The sequence below is a fragment of the Eleutherodactylus coqui genome, chromosome 1 (genome assembly GCF_035609145.1).
Source record: "Eleutherodactylus coqui strain aEleCoq1 chromosome 1, aEleCoq1.hap1, whole genome shotgun sequence".
Taxonomy (NCBI): Eukaryota; Metazoa; Chordata; class Amphibia; order Anura; family Eleutherodactylidae; genus Eleutherodactylus; species Eleutherodactylus coqui.
In genome coordinates this window covers 152,774,200-152,798,708 of record NC_089837.1, presented here as the reverse complement: position 1 = coordinate 152,798,708, position 24,509 = coordinate 152,774,200, and the positions used below count along the sequence as shown (strand labels likewise).

The window sequence follows — 24,509 nt, the reverse complement described above, 5'->3', positions numbered from 1 at the left end:
CTGGCGATCCGTTCAGAAAACCATTAGAGTATGGTTCCGTCAACATTATTTATTAATAAAGTCCTTAAAGCAATGCATTTCGGCAGTGAGGATTTTTCAAGCTCAGAACATAATAAAGTGCACAACAGAAATATATATGCACTTAAATATTGGTGCTCTTGCTATCTCGGAGGACACTGTGTCCTTCTCTGACGTCACAGAAGGGGAGGGAATCCCTGTGTGGAAGATGTCATGCGTGTGCTCGTTCCTTGGAATGCACACTAAGTTCCATATTTGAAAGAAACTTTATTACACTGTGTGCCAGTGAGTTTGTAGAAGCCGTTTACAGGGAACATCTATGCAACGAAGGCTAGTGACAGATTTAGAAAGAACAAGCTCTAAGGGGGTTACTTCTAATTCCTCAATTGCAATTATGGTCATCGCTGAAATGCCTGGATATGCTGCGATTTGTTTCAATGAGACTGCTGGAGACAGTGGAGCACTTAAACTAGTCCATCTTCAGTAATCCCTAAGGCCGCCTGCACACTGTTGGGTCGGATTCTGCATGCGGGATCCCGCAAAGGAATCCGACCCTGTGCCCAGCCGGTGACCCCAGTGTACCTGTCCGTATCTGTATTGCAGATGACCCGGCCGTTGCGTCAGCGCACATGCGCAGTACAGATTATACTGCACCGTCGCTAGGCGAGGACGCAGATCCCGCGGCCTTTCCACAATGATGATTACGGAAGGGTCGCAGGGCGGATGGCTTCCATTGACTTCAGTGGCAGCTGTCTACATGGAAGCCGCATAGAATCACAGCATGCTCCGATTTAGTGTAGAGGAAATCGCGTTTTGCCATAGCATGCCATGGGCAGCATTTGCTGCAGAATGCAGAGGCGGACACCCTCTCCGGATTCCACAAGGTAAATCCACCCATGTGTAGGCGGCCTAAAAATCATTTCTCCCTTTATTTGCGAAAAGAGTAAAAAGTAAACTTTTACCTGTTAGCATTCCTTCATTAACAACACAGCTTCCTGAAATTAATATGGAATCACAAGGCAAGTAAAATCTTCCTGTTAAAACCAAGACATCTCCAGGAACCAAATACTGAGATTCTAGTTCTTGTACACCTGAAGAGAAAATATTACAATTACTATTATAGCCCCTATATATTAATTTGTACCACTGATAATTTCTGTAAGTGATACACATCAGGATAGTAAGGTCACATGCACACGGCCAGGTCGAAGTCCGGATCCCGAACCAGAATCCGCCCCAGCAGCGACCCCTGTGTACCTGTCATTTTTTTTCTTCTGTGCTACAGATGTGCTGGCCAGCGCACATGCGCAGGAAAGAGTTATCTGTGCCGTCACTGACGGGATGACACCTATCCCGCAACCCTTTTGCAATGCTCACTGTGGAAGAGTTGCGGGATGGATGGCTTCCATTGACTTCAATGGAGGCCGTTCGTGTGAGGCCCGCACTAAAATAGAGCATGCTGCGATTTTTCCCATGTAAGCTGAAAATTGCAATTGAGTTACATGTCTGTATGGAAGGTATTTGCTGCGGAATCCGGGGGCGGATGCTGGCCTCGGATAAATACTGAAAATACGGGCATTGGGCCTAAATGAGAATACCTTGTTTAAATCCAGAGACTGAAAATTTATAATTAGCTTGTCCTGGCATCAGCTGAGAAATGGATTCAGTGACAATTGGTCTAGGCAATGCTCTAAGAGCTAAACATCTCTGATTCCAGACATACATTGTTACATTGTTGCAGTCAACAACCATTTCACAGTGTGAGGATTCATGTTGAAGCCTTCCAATAGGTGGCACTGTGGAGGTATTGTTCCATCTCCCTTATTTGCATATTACCCAGAAGAGCATGATTGGCCTTTTGGAGTCTCCTCACTCACCGTCTAGGTGCTCTCCCTAAGAAGAAAAGATAGCGTATCTGACCCCCGTCCCAGGCCTCTCTCTAGCAAACCAAAATCCTGCTGCGCACGGATGGGGGCAAACACCCTGAAACAGCTGTCTGTGCATGGAGTATGGCTTGGCTTTTAATTTCCAGTCATCGTTACAATGCTTGTATAAAGAGTCATGCATTCACCTGAAAGAATGCTGCTTTCCAATAGGTGGCACTATGGAAGTATTGTTCCTTCTCCCTTATTTGCATATTACACAGAGGAGCATTTCTGACACAGCAAGCTGCCATAGGAGTCTATGGCAGGTCCTAAAAACTAAGAAGAAGGGTGTGACATGGCGGACAATGAGGAGAAAAAAAGAAGACAGACAAGGATTTAAATAGCCATTCAATTCCATGGAAAGGGAATATCAAGCGCCTGTGAACTGGACCTGTGAGTGCAAAAATTACAGCACTATGTGTGACGCATGTGTATCAGCCTGATTATTGCCATCTCCAAACCATCTTCATGCACAAAAATGCTCCGGTGCGGCAAGCGTATTTGTGAATACGTTAGTCTGTCGAGGCCCTAAAGGGTTGGTTTATATGAGACAACTCATTTGAATCAATCACTGGAAATAGTCACTACAATCAGTTGTTTGTGTGCTTTTGCACAGAGTGATTGCTGTTCATTTTCACAGTCAGTGAAAAGCACACCTCCCTGCAATGTTTATTGGCAAGTTGTTGAAAGACAAATGATTGTCTTTTTATACCAGAAGACAATTAATGAACCAGAGACTATTTTTAGGGAAGCTGAAAAGAAACAACTAAAGACTAATAAATGAATTAGCTCTCCTCACCTTGTTGGTGGCATTGTTTACATGGGAAAAATAATATTTACATTTGCTCAATTAAGTGATCACTTAGATGTGCAATGTCCAATTTAGATGGGACAACAGTCATGTCGTGTCATGTCTTCTTTGGCTTGTTTGAAGTTTGTCTTAGTGTTCGCGTGCAATTTCTTGAAGACTCGAAAAGTGACAGAGCTCATGTTGCTTCAGGTTATTGGTATGAAGGTCCAGTTTGGCAATGAAAAAAAAAAAAAGAGATTATACCTTTAGCTTTAATGAAATTAATTTTGTCTCCTTGTAGCTTTGTGTTGACCTCGCTGAGTTTGTCAAATATGTCTGTGACATAGGCAACATCAAGATGTCATCGTTGATTGCATCACAAAGGTTTGGGTCAATCGGCCAAAGAAACTCGACTACTGTGTCAAATAATTCATAGACGTGTCGTCAGCGCTTTCCTGTTGACAGCCACCTCACTTCGGTGTGTAAGAGTTGACGGCCAAATTCTTCGTCATGGTCTTGACAGAGCTTGTGGAGAAGATGTTAACCAGCTAAGAGCGCACTCTTTGAACTAACAACATTAATTACATAGTGCAGAGAATCCTCTAATCTCTCGCTTAAATGTTTAGCAACAAGGTGCTGCCAATGGATTACACAGTGAACTGCCATTATGCCAGGTATAGCAGATTTTAATTGGGCTATAAATCCGCAATATCGACCAATCATGGATGCAGCTCTGTCAGTTGCACAATCAAGAACATTTGTTAAAGGAATGCTTTTTTCTTGCAAAAATTCTTCCACGCTTTTGTATATAGAGGAGCCTTTCGTGTCGGTGGGTCAATTTCTCGTAAACAACAGTTCCTACACTACCTCTTCATTCCGATTAATGAAACGAGTGTAAGCTAGCAGCAGTGCTTCATTGTCTCTAACCATTGACTCATCAATTTGCATTACAAATTCTGTGTTCTTTAACATGGCTAAAAGCATTTCTTCCACATCAGCAGCAATCTCGTCAATTCTTCTTTGAACAGTATCCTTACTCAAAAGAATCGATTTCACCATGGCACACGCATCAGGCCCCAGCATAATACTGACAGTCTCTTTAACTGCGGATAACACAAGTGTTTCCCCAATAGTATGCGATTGGCCACATTGCACTATTAATAAAGGAGGCCTTTGTCAGCATTAAGAGCAGATTTTTCAAATAGCTTGCCTACAGTGCTGCAGTTCTCAAACTTTGACTTTAAGCCTTGGAAAAATAAAATAGGTTTACCCACTTTGTCTAAATGCATTTTTGCAAGGTGATCACTCAGTCTCGAAGGCTTAAATAGCTTTATTCAAAAATGCCTTTTCACAAGCAAGGCACAAGGGAAGCTGTCCGTTTGTAGGAGAAGGGATGAATCCGGATTTTAAGTATTCATTTGAATATTGACGGCATTTCTTTTTCTCAGGCATTTTGATAAAGTATGCTTCAAGAATGCACTGCTTATGTTGCTCTATCATATAATGATCTATGACTTTTATAGCTCCATGACTCCGAAACAGATCAATCACACTGGATAACCTAAAGAGCAACCTGACCACCTGTATTTCATAATGCCGCTGATTGGCTGGTACTGTCAATTGTGTGGTTCTCTGGGAGTTGTAGTTTATATCAGTGTTCTGAAAAGACACTTAGCGTCCACTAAGACTACAACTCCCAGAGACCCACACAAGTGAATGTTTGAAGCGGTTCCAGCCAATCAGAGGCATTATGGAATACAGCAGTTCAGGTTGTGCTATAGGTTATCCAGTGTTATGAAGTGTGATTGATCTGTAGCGGAGTCATGGAGTTATAAAAGTCATACATTATACATAATATGATGCGCAAAGTCTACGCACAACTCCAATTACATGCAAATGATTCATATTGAAATAATTGCCTCGGTTTCGGACTTCCCCGATTGTTTTCGGATGGATTATCTCGTCCACACGGAGCGGAGAATCAGTTGCAGCAAAGCTGGCAGAAGACGGCGCTGCAGCGCAGATTCCTGGGACGCAGCATGTCCATTCTTTTTTTTTCTGCTGTGGCTATGCTCTCCTCTATGGGAGAGCTGGCCGCAACAAAAAAGCGTGCGGCGAAGCATGCCATGAGTTTTGAAGCTGCGCTTTCCCAACGGAAATCCCACGTTTTTTAGCTGTGGCAGAACCGCAAGGTTTCCACTGAGAATACGACCCGTGTGACCCCAGCCTTAGGATTTGTTCACATGAAGCGTATTCTGCAGAATCTACACACCAAAATCTGCATCAAATTCTATGTTAAAATCCGCTATTTTGAAATGCAGATTTGCATCAAAATCTGTAGTGGAAAATAGTCAACAGATTTGTCTGCAAATCTGCCGCATATGAGCACACCCTAGGTGTATATTTTTCAGTAGATTTTGCTATACTACAATCCGTGCCAAGATCAGCTTAGAACGTGTGTACCATTGTTTAGAATGTGACACCATCTCGCCATCTTCCTGAGCGTGGAATATTCCACCATGTATTTCAAATCTGCTGAAAATTACTGACATATCAATTCCTAATGCAGAACAATGTGGAATCCGTCGGAAATTACACATGCAGATTTTGCCTTTTCAAAAGTTGGAATAATTCTGGGAAAAATAGTGTTAAAACTGTTTATTACTGTGATTATTCAATTCAATATATTCAAAATTACGAGAGTAGAGGTGGTGATTGGGGAACAGGGAGTTTGAATCAGGGGAACAGAGTAGCCCAGTGATTCAGCATTCCTTAGTATCTGTCAGCGTTATATTGCTCCGGAGACCCAACATATAGGAACAGATCTATTGCTAACATCTTGGTGGCAGATACCACAGGACACCTTCAGAAGTCTGGTAGATGCCATGTTTTGATGGGTCAGAGCTGCTTTGGTGGCTCAAGGATGGCCTACATAATATTAGTTAGGTGGGTTTCATGTTATAACTGACCAGTATACCGTATATATTTCATATAGATTCTCACTTTTACTCTTTAGTTTAGTGTTGAAAATCAAGCCTTATGCTACTTACCTCCATTTTTGCCATGGATAGTAACCTTCATGCTGTTATGAGAAGAGACCATCTTGTGCAATTTAACAGATTGCTGATAAAAAAAACAAAAAAATATTTAAAGTAAATATATATATAACATTTAAGGGAACACTTTTCCCCCTCAAAAAAATTAAAAGGAACCCCTAAAGCATACCTGACTTTTCAGGCAACTTCTGCTCATTGAATAGCCTGTATGCGTCTTATATGGGGTGGGGGGGGGGGGGGGGGTCATGGCCATGCAGCATACACTGACGCTCCTTTAAAAAGCAGAGCGGTGCCTATGCTGAAGGTAAGAGTCTGTGATCTGCCTTCTGTTTGCTGCCTATGATCCTCCTCTCACCAGCTTTTTGGAGCACCGAGATTTCAGGAGTCATTGGATAAAAGTGAACTGTGAGTGGTCAAAAGTTGCAGGAATTGCACATTATTGAGCTGCCAAAGAACGGTTATTGTTGGTTGAATGCCAGCAGAGACATTTTCTTCTCAATACCAAGGGACTGTTTTAACAATTCTACCAATGGACTCTTGAAGTGTATTGCCTACAAAAACTTGGGCGTTCTGTAAAAAACTATTCACAGCAGATAATAAAATTTGCAGCATAATGTTGAGACCGGCCTTTACTACCTACAGAAAATCAGCATGGACCAGTGTCTGAAAGCTGTATTATTGTCCCCGAATTCACACCCTGGGGAAAGAGGAGTCCATCACCACCGGTGGTGGTCCCTGCTAGTCAGGGATTGGCCCTTCTCCTTAAGCCTAGTTGAGGGCCCAGATTCCACCCAGGGGCCCCTTTCAATGGTTTGCTAAAGTTTTTCAGCAGTGGTGTTTTTAAACTGAGGTATAAAGGTTACACATGGGAGATCACTTACCATCCTCAGATTGTATATTGTAGCAGCAATGGAAAGCAAGGTTATCCCAACCAGAACTGCAGCATACTCTGTGTAGCCAGTAGCAAACCAAAGACTCAAAGAGAAGGCTTGAAAAATGTAAAATGGATTCAAAACCTATTTAAAATAACAGAATTAGGTATTACTTGGAAAACCTGTTACATTAGCACATTGCGTTCATTTACATTGCCGCTACAGAAGGATAATAGAAACCTTTCTGCTATCAAATAACTTTGAAAACAATGTTAAGACAATTAAAAGCCACTATAATGAATACTGTACATTCGGGAGCTGTACAACTAGAAATAGCCAACTACTATTACACACTTATTTGTCAAGCGGGAATGATTTAACACTTTAAAGAGCTGCCATGAATAGAGAAAACTATGGAGGCCCATACAAAGTGGGGAACTGCATTGTGAACAAAAAAAGAGATAGGAAATTGGCCCCAGGGTTACAAAGCAAGTCTGAAGGAGGAAAGCAACGCAAAGCCCTTCTGTACTAGGGACGCTTTGGTGATTACTTTGGTCTTTAGGGAACCCTCCAATCCATGTAAGAGGTTTTCCCCAATGCTTGTATCCAAAGATGCATATAGATGTGTCCTCCCTCAATTTCAGTTTTACCTTAACATGACACACTTTATTCTGAGACATGATGTGGCATGAGAAAAAAATAAATACCGTATATACCGGCGTATAAGACGACTTTTGAACCCCGAAAAATCTGCTCTGCAGTCGGGGGTCGTCTTATGCGCCGGTAATACAAAAAAAAAAAAGTGTAAAAAAAAAAAATTTTATTACTCACCTCCCACGGCGTCCTGTCGCGCTCCGGCAGGATGTCGCTCGCTCCGGCAGGCTGTCGCTCGCTCCTCGTCCCCGCCGCAGCATAGCTTTCTGAATGCGGGGCTTGAAATCCCCGCTTCCAGAAAGCTAATACACACGCCGGCAGCCATGACAGCATTGAATGGCTGTGATTGGCTAAAGCACACGTGGCTTCAGCCAATCACACTATTCAATGACATCATTGAATGGCTGTGATTGGCTGAAGGCGCACGTGTTAGCAATCACACCCATTCAATGATGTCATTGAATAGTGTGATTGGCTGAAGCCACGTGTGCTTTAGCCAATCACAGCCATTCAATGATGTCATGGCTGCCGGCGTGTGTATTAGCTTTCTGGAAGCGGGGATTTCAAGCCCCACATTCAGAAAGCTATGCTGCGGCGGGGACGAGGAGCGAGCGACAGCCTGCCGGAGCGAGCGACATCCTGCCGGAGCGCGACAGGACGCCGGGGGAGGTGAGTAATAAAATTTTTTTTTTTTTCTCCACTGAATACCGGCGTATAAGGTGACAGTTGGGGGGTCGTCTTATACGCCCCGTCGCCTTATACGCCGGTATATACGGTAAACATATCTGTCCTACGAGTGATTCAAAAAGACTCCATCTGTCACCATAGGCCCCAATGCAAAATAAAAAGTATATGTTTACGCTTATATTCTCTCTTGGCGATGCAAAATTGTATCAATTTTTATTCTGAGAAACTGTAGTCTTTAACAACACTTAGGCCACCTGCACATGGGCAGGCCACACCCTATACACTGCAAATCCTTCTCATCTGGGGAAATGGGTAACATATAGTGATTTTTTTTCTCTCATGGACCACTAGACACAACTCCAAAATATGGCTGCATGAATGGGTCCTAAGGGTGAACTCACACTGCCGTATGTGCAAAACTGCACATCGTAGCGCAATGTTTTTGCACCGTGAAGGAACCTTTTTTGCATGCGCTCTAGTGAATTTTACTGTACTTTTTGTGCTAAAGGTAATCTTTCACACCAATGCCATGATTAAAAAGGCTGCGCAGCCTAATTAGTTCCCGATGCGTAGGTTTTTTTGTGAAATGCACGCACAAGAACACAATGTGAGAAAACCCATTGAAAGAGTGTAAAATGATCTGTGGAGATCAGGTGGTATGAAGTAAACCCATCCACTTCTCAACAGTATTTAATAGCTTCACAATTTTACTGTATGTTGAGTATGGAACATGTTTGGAAGTTGCTTTTTAAAATATTAATGGTTAATAAATAGAGATGAGCGAGCACCAAAATGCTCGGGTGCTCGTTACTCGGGACGAAAATTTCGCGATGCTCGAGGGTTCGTTTCGAATAACGAACCCCATTGAAGTCAATGGGCGACCCGAGCATTTTTGTATATCGCCGATGTTCGCTAAGGTTTCCATTTGTGAAAATCTGGGCAATTCAAGAAAGTGATGGGAACGACACAGCAATGGATAGGGCAGGCGAGGGGCTACATGTTGGGCTGCATCTCAAGTTCCCAGGTCCCACTATAAAGCCACAATAGCGGCAAGAGTGCCCCACCCCTCCCAACAATTTTTACTTCTGAAAAGCCCTCAGTAGCAATGCATACCATAGCTAAGCACCACACTACCTCCAACAAAGCACAATCACTGCCTGCATGACACTCCGCTGCCACTTCTCCTGGGTTACATGCTGCCAAACCCCCCCCCCCCCCCCTACACAACCCAGTGTCCACAGCGCACACCAAAGTGTCCCTGCGCAGCCTTCAGCTGCCCTCATGCCACGCCACCCTCATGTCTATTTATAAGTGCGTCTGCCATGAGGAGGAACCGCAGGCACACACTGCAGAGGGTTGGCACGGCGAGGCAGCGACCCTCTTTAAAAGGGGCGAGGCGATAGCCCACAATGCTGTACAGAAGCAATGAGAAATATAATCCTGTGCCACCGCCATCAGGAGCTGCACACATGGGCATAGCAATGGGGAACCTATGTGCCACACACTATTCATTCTGTCAAGGTGTCTGCATGCCCCAGTCAGACCGCGTTTTTTTATAAATAGTCACAGGCAGGTACAACTCCGCAATGGGAATTGCGTGTGCACCCACAGCATTGGTGGCTCCCTGGAACCCACCCTCTGTACATAAACGTATCCCATTGCAGTGCCCTGGATAGCAGAGCTAACGTCAGATTAAATGCAGGTGGGCTTCGGCCCACACTGCATGCCCCAACCAGACCGGGGTTTTTAATTCATAGACACAGGCAGGTACAACTCCCTATTGTGAAGTCCCTGTGGACCCACAGCATGGGTGGGTGCCAGGAAGCCACCGGCGGCACATAAATATATCCCATTGCATTGTCCATCACAGCTGAGGTAATGTCATGTTTAATGCAGGTGGGCTTCGGCCCACACTGCATGCCCCAGTCAGACTGGGGTTCTTTAGAAGTGGACACATGCAGTTACAACTCCATGTGGACCGACAGCATGCGTGGGTGCCAGAAAGCCACCGGCGGTACATAAATATATCCCATTGCAGTGCCCATCACAGCTGAGGTAATGTCATGTTTAATGCAGGTGGGCTTCGGCCCACACTGCATGCCTCAGTCAGACTGGGGTTCTTTAGAAGTGGACACATGCAGTTACAACTCCGTGTGGACCGACAGCATGGGTGGCTCCCTGGAACCCACCGGCGGTACATAAATATATCCCATTGCAGTGCCCAGCACAGCTGATGTAACGTCAGCTTTAATGCAGGTGGGCAAAAAATTAATTGGATTACACTGTAGGCGAGGGCCCCAAAACATTGGTGTACCAACAGTACTAATGTACCTCAGAAAAATTGCCCATGCCCAACCAAGAGGGCAGGTGAAACCCATTAATCGCTTTGGTTAATGTGGCTTAATTTGTAACTAGGCCTGGAGGCAGCCCAGTTAAAATAAAAATTGGTTCAGGTGCAAGTTTCAACGCTTTAATGAGCATTGAAACATATAAAAATTGTTTAGAAAAATTATAATGACTGAGCCTTGTGGGCCTAAGAAAAATTGCCCATTCGGCGTGATTACATGAGGTTTCAGGAGGAGGAGCAGGAGGAGGAGGATGAATACTATACACAGATTGATGAAGCAAAAATGTCCCCGTTTTTGATGGGGATAGAGAACGATGCTTCCATCCGCGGGTGCAGCCTACGTATTGCTTAGGTATCGCTGCTGTCTGCTGGTGGAGAAGAGAAGTCTGGGGAAATCCAGGCTTTGTTCATCTTGATGAGTGTAAGCCTGTCGGCACTGTCGGTTGACAGGCGGGTACGCTTATCTGTGATGATTCCCCCAGCTGCACTAAACACCCTCTCTGACAAGACGCTAGCCGCAGGACAAGCAAGCACCTCCAGGGCATACAGTGCGAGTTCAGGCCACGTGTCCAGCTTCGACACCCAGTAGTTGTAGGGGGCAGAGGCGTCACGGAGGACGGTCGTGCGATCAGCTACGTACTCCCTCACCATCCTTTTACAGTGCTGCCGCCGACTCAGCCTTGACTGGGGAGTGGTGACACAGGCTTGCTGGGGAGCCATAAAGCTGTCCAGGGCTTTATAGAGTGTTCCCCTGCCTGTGCTGTACATGCTGCCTGATCTCCGCGCCTCCCCTGCTACCTGGCCCTCGGAACTGCGCCTTCTGCCACTAGCGCTGTCGGATGGGAATTTTACCATCAGCTTGTCCACCAGGGTCCTGTGGTATAGCATCACTCTCGAACCCCTTTCCTCTTCGGGTATGAGAGTGGAAAGGTTCTCCTTATACCGTGGGTCGAGCAGTGTGTACACCCAGTAATCCGTAGTGGCCAGAATGCATGTAACGCGAGGGTCACGAGAAAGGCATCCTAACATGAAGTCCGCCATGTGTGCCAGGGTACCTGTACGCAACACATGGCTGTCCTCACTAGGTAGATCACTTTCAGGATCCTCCTCCTCCTCCTCAGGCCATACACGCTGAAAGGATGACAGGCAAGCAGCATGGGTACCCTCAGCAGTGGGCCAAGCTGTCTCTTCCCCCTCCTCCTCATGCTCCTCCTCCTCAACGCGCTGAGATATAGACAGGAGGAGATATAGACAGGAGGGTGCTCTGACTATCCAGCGACATACTGTCTTCCCCCGGCTCTGTTTCTGAGCGCAAAGCGTCTGCCTTTATGCTTTGCAGGGAACTTCTCAAGAGGCATAGCAGAGGAATGGTGACGCTAATGATTGCAGCATAGCCGCTCACCATCTGGGTAGACTCCTCAAAGTTTCCAAGGACCTGGCAGATGTCTGCCAACCAGGCCCATTCTTCTGTAAAGAATTGAGGAGGCTGACTCCAACTGCGCCGCCCATGTTGGAGTTGGTATTCCACTATAGCTCTACGCTGCTCATAGAGCCTGGCCAACATGTGGAGCGTAGAGTTCCACCGTGTGGGCACGTTGCACAGCAGTCGGTGCACTGGCAGATGAAACCGATGTTGCAGGGTGCGCAGGGTGGCAGCGTCCGTGTGGGACTTGCGGAAATGTGCGCAGAGCCGGCGCACCTTTCCGAGCAGGTCTGACAAGCGTGGGTAGCTTTTCAGAAAGCGCTAAACCCCCAAATTAAAGATGTGGGACAGGCATGGCACATGCGTGAGGCTGCCGAGCTGCAGAGCCGCCACCAGGTAACGGCCGTTGTCACACACACGACCATGCCCGGTTGGAGGCTCAGCGGCGCAAGCCAGCGGTCGGTCTGCTCTGTCAGACCCTGCAGCAGTTTGTGGGCCGTGTGCCTCTTCTCTCCTAAGCTGAGTAGTTTCAGCACGGCCTGCTGACGCTTGCCCACCGCTGTGCTTCCACGCCGCGTGCCACACGACTGCTGCCGACGTGCTGCTGCTGACTTATCTTGATTGCGAGACAGAGGTTGCAGAGGAGGAGCAGGAGGAGGGTGGTTTAGTGGAGGAAGCATACACCGCCGCAGATACCACCACCGAGCTGGGGCCCGCAATTCTGGGGGTGGGTAGGACGTGAGCGGTCCCAGGCTCTGACTCTGTCCCAGCCTCCACTAAATTCACTCAATGTGCCGTCAGGGAGATATAGTGGCCCTGCCCGCCTGTGCTTGTCCACGTGTCCGTTGTTAAGTGGACCTTGGCAGTAACCGCGTTGGTGAGGGCCTGTACAATGTTGCGGGAGACGTGGTTGTGCAGGGCTGGGACGGCACATCGGGAAAAGTAGTGGCGGCTGGGAACTGAGTAGCGCGGGGCCGCCGCCATCATACCTTTGAAAGCCTCCGTTTCCACAACCCTATACGGCAGCATCTCCAGGCTGATAAATTTGGCTATGTGCACGTTTAACGCTTGAGCGTGCGGGTGCGTGGCGGCGTGCTTGCGCTTGCTCTCAAACAGTTGCACTAGCGATGGCTGGATGCTGCGCTGAGACACATTGCTGGATGGGGCCGAGGACAGCGGAGGTGAGGGTGTGGGTGCAGGCCAGGAGACGGTAGTGCCTGTGTCCTGAGACGGGGGTTGGATCTCAGTGGCAGGTTGGGGCACAGGGGGAGAGGCAGCGGTGCAAACCGGAGGCGGTGAACGGCCTTCGTCCCACCTTGTGGGGTGCTTGGTCATCATAGGTCTGCACATGCTGGTGGTGGGGAGGCTGGTGGTGGTGGCTCCCCGGCTGATCTTGGCGCGACACAGGTTGCACACCACTGTTCGTCGGTCGTCTGCACTCTCAGTGAAAAACTGCCAGACCTTTGAGCACCTCGGCCTCTGCAGGGTGGCATGGCGCAAGGGGGCGCTTTGGGAAACAGTTGGTGGATTATTCGGTCTGGCCCTGCCTCTACCCCTGGACACCGCACTGCCTCTTGCAACCTGCCCTGCTGCTGCCCTTGCCTCCCCCTCTGAAGACCTGTCCTCAGTAGGCGTAGCAAACCAGGTGGGGTCAGTCACCTCATCGTCTCTGTGCCCTCCTCCCTTGGACTTACTCCAATTACTACTTCCTGAGTGATAGACAACTGTGTCTCATCGTCATCGTCCTCCTCACCCACTGAAAGCTCTTGAGACAGTTGCCGGAAGTTCCCAGCCTCATCCCCCGGACCCCGGGAACTTTCCAAAGGTTGGGCATCGGTCACGACAAACTCCTCCAGTGGGAGAGGATTCGGAACCATTGCTGCCCATTCTGGGCAGGGGCCCGACAACAGTTCCTGGTAGTCTGCCTGCATCTCAGAATGTGTCATTGTAATGGAGTGAGGAGGCTGGGAGGAAGGAGGAGCAGCAGCCAGAGGATTCAGAGTTGCAGCAGTGGACGGCGCAGAACTCTGGGTGGTCGATAGATTGCTGGATGCACTTTCTGCCATCCACGACAGGACCTGCTCACACTGCTCATTTTCTAATAAAGGTCTCCCGCGTGGACACATTAATTGTGAGATGAATGTGGGGACGCCAGAAACGTGCCTCTCTCCTAATCCCGCAGCAGTCGGCTGCGATACACCTGGATCAGGAGCTCGGCCTGTGCCCACACCCTGACTTGGGCCTCCGCGTCCTCGCCCGCGTCCTCTTGGCCTACCCCTGCCCCTCAGCATGCTGTATTACCAGTAGTGCAGAAACAGAACGCTGTAATTAAATGTGCCGCTTATTGGCCTGTGGTTGGAGGCTGACTTCGCTTACGGAACGCACAGCAGAGCCAGGAAAGAATTTTGCGCAAGCCTGCTGTAACACTTAGCTGGCTGCGTATGAATTAGGACAACTACCCCCAGCAGAGACGCAGTACACTGAGGACGGTCACAGGCAGCCCAAATAGATTTTTTTTTTCCCAAATGTTTTTGGAAAAGCCCACTGCCTATATAGACTGTATATGTCTTCTGTCCCTGCCTCACCACTACTGGCCCTGGACTATGTAAAATTACTGCAGGACGCAATGCTCTGCACGGCCGATATACAAAAAAAAAAAAAAAAGTGCAACACTGCAAAAAGAAGCCTCAACAGTACTGCACATGGTCAAATGTGGCCCTAAGAAGGACCTTTAGGAGTTATTTTAGGCTTCAAGAACCCCAACACTCTCCCTATAGCAACTCCAGCAAGACAGCACTTTCCCTGAACTATGTCAGAACGCATCTGTGGCGAGCCGCGGGAGGGGCCGATTTATATACTCGGGTGACACCTAATCTCGCCAGCCACTCACTGCAGGGGGGTGGTATAGGGCTTGAACGTCGCAGGGGGAAGTTGTAATGCCTTCCCTGTCTTTCTATTGGCCAGAAAAGCGTGCTAACGTCTCAGAGATGAAAGTGAAAGTAACTCGAACATTGCGTGGTGCTAGTTTGGAATAACGAGCATCTCGAACACGCTAATACTCGAACGAGCATCAAGCTCGGACGAGTACGTTCGCTCATCTCTATTAATAAATTAAACAGATTGTCTTGATTCAAAAGAGTGGGGTGCATGTTCGTGCAAGATTTGTGTGCCTCACAATGCACAAATATTCTCAACTGTGTGAAAACAGCCTTAGGGTGGCTTCATACACAGATTTTTGTGACAAGAATTGAGGAGCAGATTGATATGTAGTTTTGTGGGAATAGATTCAATAAATTCTATTTTATTCATTTATATCTCTGCTCATTCTGGCCTGAGAGGTCCAGTGGGCGGTCCCATCAGTGATTGACAGCTACCTCTGTGTGCACAGTCATATACAGATATGGGTCAGTCACTGATAGGGCCGCCTATTGCAGCTTTAAGCTCAGAATTAACAGTGATTTAAATGACTAAAACACAGGTTATACAAAATCTAAATCTATATATCCATCTGTACCCCTCTTCCTGCTCTATAACATGCTGCCTGCAGAATTTTAGGCCTTTATTTTTTCCATGGTATAAAGTATTTTACTGTGAAAAGTGCTGTACAGCATCAGAAGCAAACAAAGAAAAAAAGAAATTGACCTCACCTCTTTGAAAAGTAGCTTCCAGATAGGAGTAACTTCTACCTCGATTGCATTCAGTCCACATACTTGTTTTCTGCATTTTTTAAAATTAAATTACAGTAACATTAGTCTGGGATGAAAACTAGCAACTTCCTAATAAAAGAAGTTATAAGCAATACACTCAAAAGGACCTCAAAAAACATAGCAATGCTAAAGTTAAGGAGTTGTCCGACTTAATCTTTTAATATAGTTTTAGGTGCCCCATGCCCCAAACTATATAAGCAATATACTCCTGGGGCCATGGCATCTGACAGGTGACATCACTGGGTATTCTGGCCTGGTGTTCTGACATCCTGTATTTGGGCCTCCTAATGGCTGTAATTGTCAGGTGGGCAAACAATCACATGACAGCTGCAGCCAAAGTAAATATAAGATCAGAGGTCCAGAGCTGTAGCAGGGTGGGGGTGAGGGAGAGCACCACAGTAGTAGGGAGTTAAATATTGTCATTTTGTTTTTTTTTTTATAAATATGTAATTCAACCCCTCCCCCCCATCCCACCTCCTTAACCCTTTCCAATCCAATTTGTATCCTGGTTTTCCTAGGGGGCTTACTCTTTTTCTGCCATTATACAAAAACGCTATATGCTGGCTAAAGCCAGTACTGCATGAGGTGACACGTTGGATAGGCTCCGACAGCAGAGAGGCTGGCAATATACAGTAACAGAACCCCAACGGATGTCTTCCAACATCGAAGCTGTACAGCCTTAAATCATAATGTCTTCAGAGGTCAGACAGTGGATTGGAAAGGGTTAATGCCAACAATGATTTTATTATTTGGAAAACTCCTTTAAAGGGGAGGTCTACTTGTAATCTATTGATGGCCTAGATTTAGGATAGGTCATCAATAGAAGATCTGTGAGGGTCTGCTGCTTGGGATCCCCCACGGATCAGCTATTTATTGGGCCGCAGTGCTCATGCAGGCAGCTTCCATCTCACTGCTGTGGCCATGCAATTTCCCCATTTACTTCAAATGGAACTTTGCCTGTAATACCAAACATTGCTACTACAGTAAGAACGGAGCTGACTGCTTCCTGAAGCAATCAGCTCAGTTTACGAACACACTGGCCCAGCGAACAACTGATTGGTGGGACTCCCAGGCAGTAGATACCTGGTGATCTACTACTGATGGTCTATCCTGCAGATAGGCCATTAATAGTTTACAACTGCACAACCCCTTTAAGGGCTGCAGTAAGGTTGCCAACAATGTGTCCAAACCCTCTTCTGTACAAGATTCAAATTTCAGATGGAAGTTTTTTTTGTTGGATACTGCCAGAAGAAATAAAATGTGGCATACTCCATATAGGGAGGCATTACATCCTACTAGGGAAGAATGTCTTTATACATACGGAGCCTATATGGCAGTGCAGCGAGACAGTACAACTCCATAAAATAACCTTACAGCCTCCGTGGCATGCACTAGCATTAGAATTAACCATTTTAGCATATAAAAGTGGTCTTCACTTACCGCATTTCTTGCTCCTCTTGAGTGAAACCACAACCAAACCTTGTATGTATATCTGAACACGAGTATTCATCTTCTAGAGCCCTGAATTACAAGCATACAAGGGAAATGTGTTGAGAATGAAAATAAGAGTTACTAAAAATGAAAAAAAGTTGTCTTACTGTAAAAAAAAAAATAATATTTTTAAAAATATAAATATTTTAAAAAAAAAAATACAATTGGTTTACAGGCTGAAGAGGCAGTCTATGAATGGTAAATTACAGACATCAGTGGCTGAACGCGGTGTTTGGCTGCAGGTTCCTGTGACTTCCTATACACAGGCTGACTGCAGCCTATAAACACATCAGAGGGGAGATGAGAACTGCAGTGTGGTAGCTGTGGGGACCTGGGAATGGCAAGTATAAGATCATTTGCTATGCTTTGACATGGGGAGCACTAATTTAAGAAGAAAGAATAATAGCTCAGATAACACTTTTTAAAGGGAGTCTTTTGACTTGAAGATGCTGTCCAAACTGCAGGCAACATGTTTTAGAGAAGGAGCAGCGGAGCAGATATATATATATATATATAGATATATATATATATAGATATATATATATATATATATATAGATATATATAGTTTTCTGGGGAAGGATTCAGTATAATGTATTTTATTCATTTATATCCCTGTACATGCTGGTACAGTAGATGGTCCTATCAGTGATTGACAGCCATTTCTGTGTAAGAGAGACTGTTATTACATTCACAGTACCTATGCATAGTTGTTGTAATAGGTATTCGGTGTCTTTAAAGGGGTTCTGACATGACAAAAAATAAATAAATTTTACTTACCTTGCCTGGCCAGGACCGATCGTCAGGCATGTCCCCTCCATCGGGCATCTTCCTCTGCAGCTTCTTGAAGCAGAGCTGAAGCGGTAAAAATGACCGCTTCCTGCTCTGCTCCTTCCGTCAGCCACTTCCGAGGTGAAAGGACGGGCACCACGTCACAAGCAGTGCTTGCTGTGGGCGGCCCGTCTGTCCCCGCTGAGCTGGAAGGTCTGCACGTGCGCAGTGGAGAGGCGATCCGTTCTGACTCCTGTCAGATGGGACCTGTCTTCTGTGCCTGCACGCAGTCCCGGAGGGGGGCAGGCCATCCTGGCTTGTCAGAGGAAGAAGAAAGCCTGCTGGGAGATGACCCCCGCTACACAACAACAGAAGAAAAGGTAAGCATTAGGTTTTTATGCTTTAGCACGCCAAAAAACGTGGGTTCCTTGTGTCCATTAGGCAGACCAGGGAACAATGGTTGCTAAAGCATAAAAACCTTATTCATGTCAGAACCCCTTTAAGGAAACCATAGGCCTGTGAGCCTGACTTCTATACCGGAAAAGATCTTTGAACAAATTATTAAACAGCATGTATGCAAGTACTTGGATGACAATGGAGAAATTAACCAGAGTCAGCATGGGTTTGTAACAAACAAGTCATGCCAGACGAATCTAATTTCCTTCTATGACAATCACCAACTGGATTGATTAGGGAAATGTGGCAAATATAATATATCTTGACTTTAGTCAGGCATTTGACAAAGTATTTCATACTATACTTATTGAAAAAAATGACTAAATATCGGAATGAAAAGGCAACTGTTAGGTGGATTCACAACTGGCTGACTGATTGTACTCAGAGTGGTCATAAATGGCTGCACATCCACGTGGAAGAATGTATCAAGTGGGGTACCACAAGGCTCTGTCCTAGGCCCAGTGTTGTTCAACATTTTTATCAATGATCTGGAGGAGGGAATTGGGTGGAAACTAATCAAATTTGCTGACACAAAGCTAGGAGGGATAGCTAACACTAGAGAAGAAAGAGAGAGTCTAGATCACGTGAGGTAATTACTCTTCCTTAGGGCTATTTCAGACGACCGTATATCGGCTCAGTTTTCACGCTGAGCCGATATACGATGTCCTTGTCTGCAGGGGGAGGAGGATGGAAGAGCCAGGAGCAGGAACTGAGCTCCCACCCCCTCTCCGCTATTTGCAATAGAAGGGGGCGAGATGGGGGCGGAGCCAAGTACCACCACTTAGCTCCGCCCCTCTCATTGCAAATAGTGGCAAGGGGCGGGAGCTCAGTTCCTGCTCCCGACTCTTCCATCCTCCCCCACCTGCAGACAAGGACACCATATATCGGCTCGGCGTGAAAACCGAGCCGATATACGGTCGGCTAAATAAGCCCTTACGGTTATTGTTTTGGAGCAATAACTCAGCAGGATATGGTCTGTTCCAGTCTCTCCACATGTACCATACCCCATACCGTATGGCGGCCAACATTGTACCCACATCCTCCCATATTTTGTCCCCACTATCACCCTTGCTCGATGAGCCACCCCAGACTTGTCTTCATCTGTATGCAGTCACACACTGATAGCCGTCTGTCCCTGAAAAGCTCTATAAGATGTGCCAGTCAATTATTCATAGTAACATACATATGTTAAACTCACCCAATTTTTTGAAAATTTTTTTCCAATGTGTTCCAAATATATCTAATTTTCTGTACTCTTATACATCGCACCTAACAAAAGTGAACAAAACCGGTTAGGAACTGCGCAGCTATTGTTAAATGGAGATTGTAGGAAGATGTTAATTACACTAAGATTATATGGGAACTCTAAGTTCTGCCTCCAATTGTATTCGCAAAAAAAAAAAACGCTAAAAGGCGATTGTTTTAGCGATAATCGTTGCATCTAAATATGCGCCCATCACACTAGCTGTTCGTTAAATTCAGGCCAACCTAAAAATCGTAGTTCAGCCTTATTAGCAGTTCTCTACGGGGAGTGCTGATAGCATTGTTTCCCCATGGAGAACAAAGGATCTGAGCACAGATAATAGTCCTTAGGCTATTAATTGTTTTCAAGGAAGGCTTTATTTGCACACTTAATTGCTCTTAAGTAGCTGAGTAGCTAAATAATAGTTTATGCAAAATGATCGTTCAAAGCGGTCACTTAAACTTGACCTATAACAAGGCTCTCAGAGGCTCCTTGTGTATAGTGGACCCCTTTTTTTCTGCTTTTGTAGAGTTTATTAACCTTTAGACATGAATAAAATACTTTTACGTGGCAATCAAAGAGATTTCACTCACTTAACACAGTTTGCAACGGGGCGCATTATTGAAATGCGAGAAACTGGATGCAGATATCAACGAATTGCCTGCCATCTGGGCTGTTCTGACCAGACTGTTAGGAGGTGTTGGGACCAGTGGATGCATGCACACAGGGTAGCTGTGCTCAGGATGCCCTCAACAGACTACCAGTAGAGAAGTTCATCTCATCGTTCAACAAGCACGAGCAGCTCCAACTGTTTTGTTGTCCTTGTGTCTGTTGGAACCATTTCCGAGCATTTGGTCTCACAGCACTCATTACATTTACTGGCTTTGACACCCGCCCACTATTGCCTCCATTTGTGGTGGTGTTGTGAACGAGGAAACTGATCTGCTGCAGAGTGGAACTAGGTTGTCTTCAACAACAAATCTAAGTTTAGCTTGAGCACTAATGACGGCTGTGTTCATGTCTGGAGACCTAGCGGTGAGTGCCTCAATCCTGCCTTTGTTGTGGAGCGGTACACTGCCCCCACTGCTATTGTAATGGTATGGGGGGCAATCGCATACAAGAGTCTGTCACCCAAAGCAATAGTATGAGGAACAATGACAGCTCAGCGATATGTTAAAAAAGACAAACTGGAGCGAGTTCAGAGAAGTTACCAAGATGGTGAGCGGTCTGCAAATTATGTCCAATGATGAACGGTTAAAGGATCTCGAATGTTTAGCTTGCAAAAAAGAAGACTGAGTGGAGACTTAATAGCTGTCTACAAATATCTGAAGGGCTGTCACAGTGCAGAGGGATCAGCCCTATTTTCATTTGTGCAAGGAAAGACTAGAAGCAATAGGATTAAACTGAAAGGGAGGAGACGCAAATTAGATATTAGAAAAAACTTTGACAGTGAGGGTGATCAATGAGTGGAACAGGTTACCATGGGAGGTGGCAAGTTCTCCTTCAATGGAAGTCTTCAAAACAATGGCTGGGCAGACATCTGTCTGGGATGATTTAGCGAATCCTGCACTGAGCAGGGGGGTTGGACCAGATGACCCTTCCATTCTATGATTCTATGTTCAGGACATCCTGCAGCCACATGTGTTGCCTCTCATAGCAAGAGAGGCATCTTTCAAGAGGCATTTTTCAACAGGATAATGCTCGGCCGCACACACAATGGTGTCACAGGAGCCTCCACAACATTGTCACACTTCTGTTGCTTGCCCAGTCATCACCAATAAAACATGTATGGGACCATCTGGGATTCCAACTTTGACAGCCTATGAGTTTGCATGATCTAGAGGCTCAGTTACAGTAAATTTGGACCAATATGTCACAGGATACCATATGTTACCTATATGCCTTCATGCCCGCCCGTATCACAACTTACATCCAAACTAGAGGCAGCCTTGAATTAATTTGCTCACTTGCAACCTTGTGATTCTGTTTTTATACACAATTGTAAAATTTGATTTCTTTTAACATAGTGTGTGCTGCATTGATTATGAAAGCAGTAACTTACTGCTTCCCAGAGTGGCTGGCTCCTGCCCTACAGCATTAGGATGCTGCATCTACATATCTTTATTGGCCAGAAGAAGCCATTTCAGGGGATAGAAGCTTTACTTGCTGCCTACCCTCATGAGCAGGAAGTCTCTCTTCTACACCACTGTAGCTCTGTGGCTAAATCTCACTGCTGCCAGCCACTGCTGCCTCGAGTCTGATCATCACCTCTACAGGCAATTGGTCAAGTTCTGGAGGTACGCGCTCCATCCATCTATCTATATATCTATCTATCTAATATATGGGGAGAGGTGGAGGAGGGACAGAAACGAGGCCTTGGCTCAGCACCAAATAAGATATCAGTGTATACCACTGCCGCGTACTTCATCAGTGTAGTCCGAGATCTCACAGATTAGGGAGGAGTAAATGTACAGGTGGCTGTCATATTAGTTCAAAAATATAAGGCACCATTGTTCTTGCAAAATATCTTTTAGAGCGGTATGATATTACAGGATATAGACATTAAATAACCAGCAGGGTTGTTGATCTGGGTCTTGGAGTCATGTAGGAACTTTCAAAATGTCGATCGAGGGATTATTTTGAGTAAGGAAAAACTTTTTCCCCTGAATGGGCTAAATTGGCTTCTGCCTCATTAGTTTTTTTTTTTTGCCTTCCTCTGGATCAACAAGTAGTGATCAACAGAATAAAGGCAACATGCTGTGAAATAAAAACTGTAAAAGAGTAATAGCAGAATTTGTCTTTTCCATCTCTGCCATTCCCACACACAAAAAAAAAAATCAAAGTTAAAGAAGAGACAATATATGTATTGCAAAGTGCTGCTATTAAAAACTTCAACTCCTCCTGCAAAAAACAAGGCCTCATATGGCTATTTCTTTCAGCCCATTTAGCAACAAAACAAAAAACATAAATTTAAATAAAATTGAGATTTAAATTTTTTCGCAAAATCGCCCAGCTCTATCTCCAGGTAAATGTACTGTGGGAACAAGTCATAGAGTTTTCATTTTGTATGTTAATGTGAAGATGAGGAAAAGAACAAACCTTGTAATCCGGCATGATCAAAGCTTTGCCAATTAAAGATTTCTCATCAGAGGTTACCCCATGCAATTCCTTATCTACTGTTTTGAATGGCTCAACCCAAAATACCTTTTTCTTGGAGTATTTTTTAAAATCGTCCTAAGGAGAAAGCAAGGCAGGCATAATGAGAACAATGGTATCAGTGAATATAAGTTAAGCCCCATTTACATGTAACAATTATTGCTCAAAATTCGTTCAAATGATCGAAAATGAGAGATAATCGTTACATATAAACGTGGGCATCGCACACTTTTCGTCTGGATGATGATTCTAAGGTGAACTTAAAATCCATGGTTCATACACTGAGAGATAAAGTGTCTCTTAATGGACCACATGCTGTTATCTCTATGAAAGACAGCAGATAACATTGTAACCTGCTAGGAGAACAATGCAGCTGCTTGTACAGCTGGGTGGGTGATTAATCACATGCTGGGCTCTGCAAACAGCTCCCAGAGGCCCCTTCACATGCAAATGATGATAAAGTGTAATAGCCATTAACACTTTATGCAAAAAACATTGCTAAATCTTTCAGTCATTTAAATGTAAATGGGCCATTAGACTGAGTTCACACTAGTGGATCCTGTTTTGCAAAAAACAGAGCTGTACAAAATGGGAGTAAAACAGATGAAAACGGATTGTAGTAAATGGGAAAAATGAAAAAAATAACAGCAATGTAAAAAAAATGGATTCGTTTTTATTCCTCCTTTTGAGCTAGAATCAAGAAATACAGCAGTCTGCGCTTTTGTTCTAGTGAAAAAAACGGAATGGGCAATTGAGAAGCAGATTGAAACTGAAAGGCTGCAGTTTCAATGCATGTCTATGGGCAGAAAAGCTCAACAATTTTCTTTCCATTTTGCTGCTGCCACAGCAGGTCAGCTAGACGAGAAGCAAAAATGCCAGTGTGAAATGGCCCTTAAAAGGTGTGTTCAGGTTTCAGCACATACATGTTATTTTTGAAATAATAGAAAATGATAGTTTTCTAATATATTTTCTGTGTCAATTCCTCGTGGCTTTTAAGATCTCTGCTTGTAGATATTCGATATAAAACATTCACTAAACAGCAGTGTGTATTGTATTTACATTTTTGATTATTGTGCTACTTGTGTTATTTACAATGGATAAGACAAGAGGCACAACAGGTTTAACTGCCTTTGTGCAGATTGTGCCCAAGCCTTGTCCGAGGTATACTTGCAGGAGATTTCCCAACATAACAAAGGGATCTAACATATGCCATTATAAAAGGCATACATAGCCCACTAAGTGCCGAGGTATAAAAATGTGTACAACACGATATTTGCTATTTTTTGATGACCCACTGTTTAGGAAAACACAATCTGCTGCATTTTTGTATGCAGTAGAAATAATTGCTGATGCGTACCACCCCAACGGAGGCCAAAATGATGATTTCTTGGCCTCCAAAGAGTTAGTGGAGCCTACATGGGCGATTTTCATGCACAATTTCTGTGCATTGCGGACAAAAATAGAGCATGTCGCATATTTTCACCAAAGGCGGAAAAATGCACACGGAAAATTGAGCAGAGTGAGGGAACCAATTGAAACCTATGGATTCTAATGGTTGCAATTCCTGCAGCTGATTTTCAGCGCACAAAAATGCACCTTCCTGCAGGAGGCCTTAGAGAGTCCTAGATAGAAAAATCACAGCATGTCCTATCTTGGCGTGACATTGCCCATTATTTTCTATGGAATAGGAAGAAGAAATTGCATTGCACTCGCATCCCCAGCAATTTTTTTTATTCTTTACTATTGAAACAATATGCGATCCAGTGAAATCTGTTTTTCAAGCAAAACGCATAGCACTTGTATACAAAAAAAAAAAAAAAAATGGCAGATTTGCAAGTGCAATATCTGTGTAAGTTTGTTGGACCAATATTTCGCTTACCGTGCACCTAGCTTTAGTAAATAACAAAAACAAGT

At 45.0% G+C, this 24,509-nt stretch overlaps 1 protein-coding gene across 2 annotated transcripts in view; it reads right to left on the bottom strand.

Annotated features, from left to right (window-relative positions):
- Nucleotides 1-24,509, bottom strand: part of LOC136627001 (probable cation-transporting ATPase 13A5) — a 130,175-nt gene that overhangs the window by 74,453 nt on the left and 31,213 nt on the right. For both annotated transcript variants that reach the window (XM_066601957.1, XM_066601964.1), the window contains exons 3-9: nucleotides 22,539-22,673; nucleotides 19,395-19,465; nucleotides 16,920-17,000; nucleotides 15,420-15,489; nucleotides 6,671-6,805; nucleotides 5,784-5,856; nucleotides 981-1,109 (exon numbers count right to left, since the gene is read on the bottom strand). In XM_066601957.1, coding sequence (XP_066458054.1) covers nucleotides 981-1,109; nucleotides 5,784-5,856; nucleotides 6,671-6,805; nucleotides 15,420-15,489; nucleotides 16,920-17,000; nucleotides 19,395-19,465; nucleotides 22,539-22,673 — 694 coding nt within the window. The remainder of the gene's footprint in view (nucleotides 1-980; nucleotides 1,110-5,783; nucleotides 5,857-6,670; nucleotides 6,806-15,419; nucleotides 15,490-16,919; nucleotides 17,001-19,394; nucleotides 19,466-22,538; nucleotides 22,674-24,509) is intronic.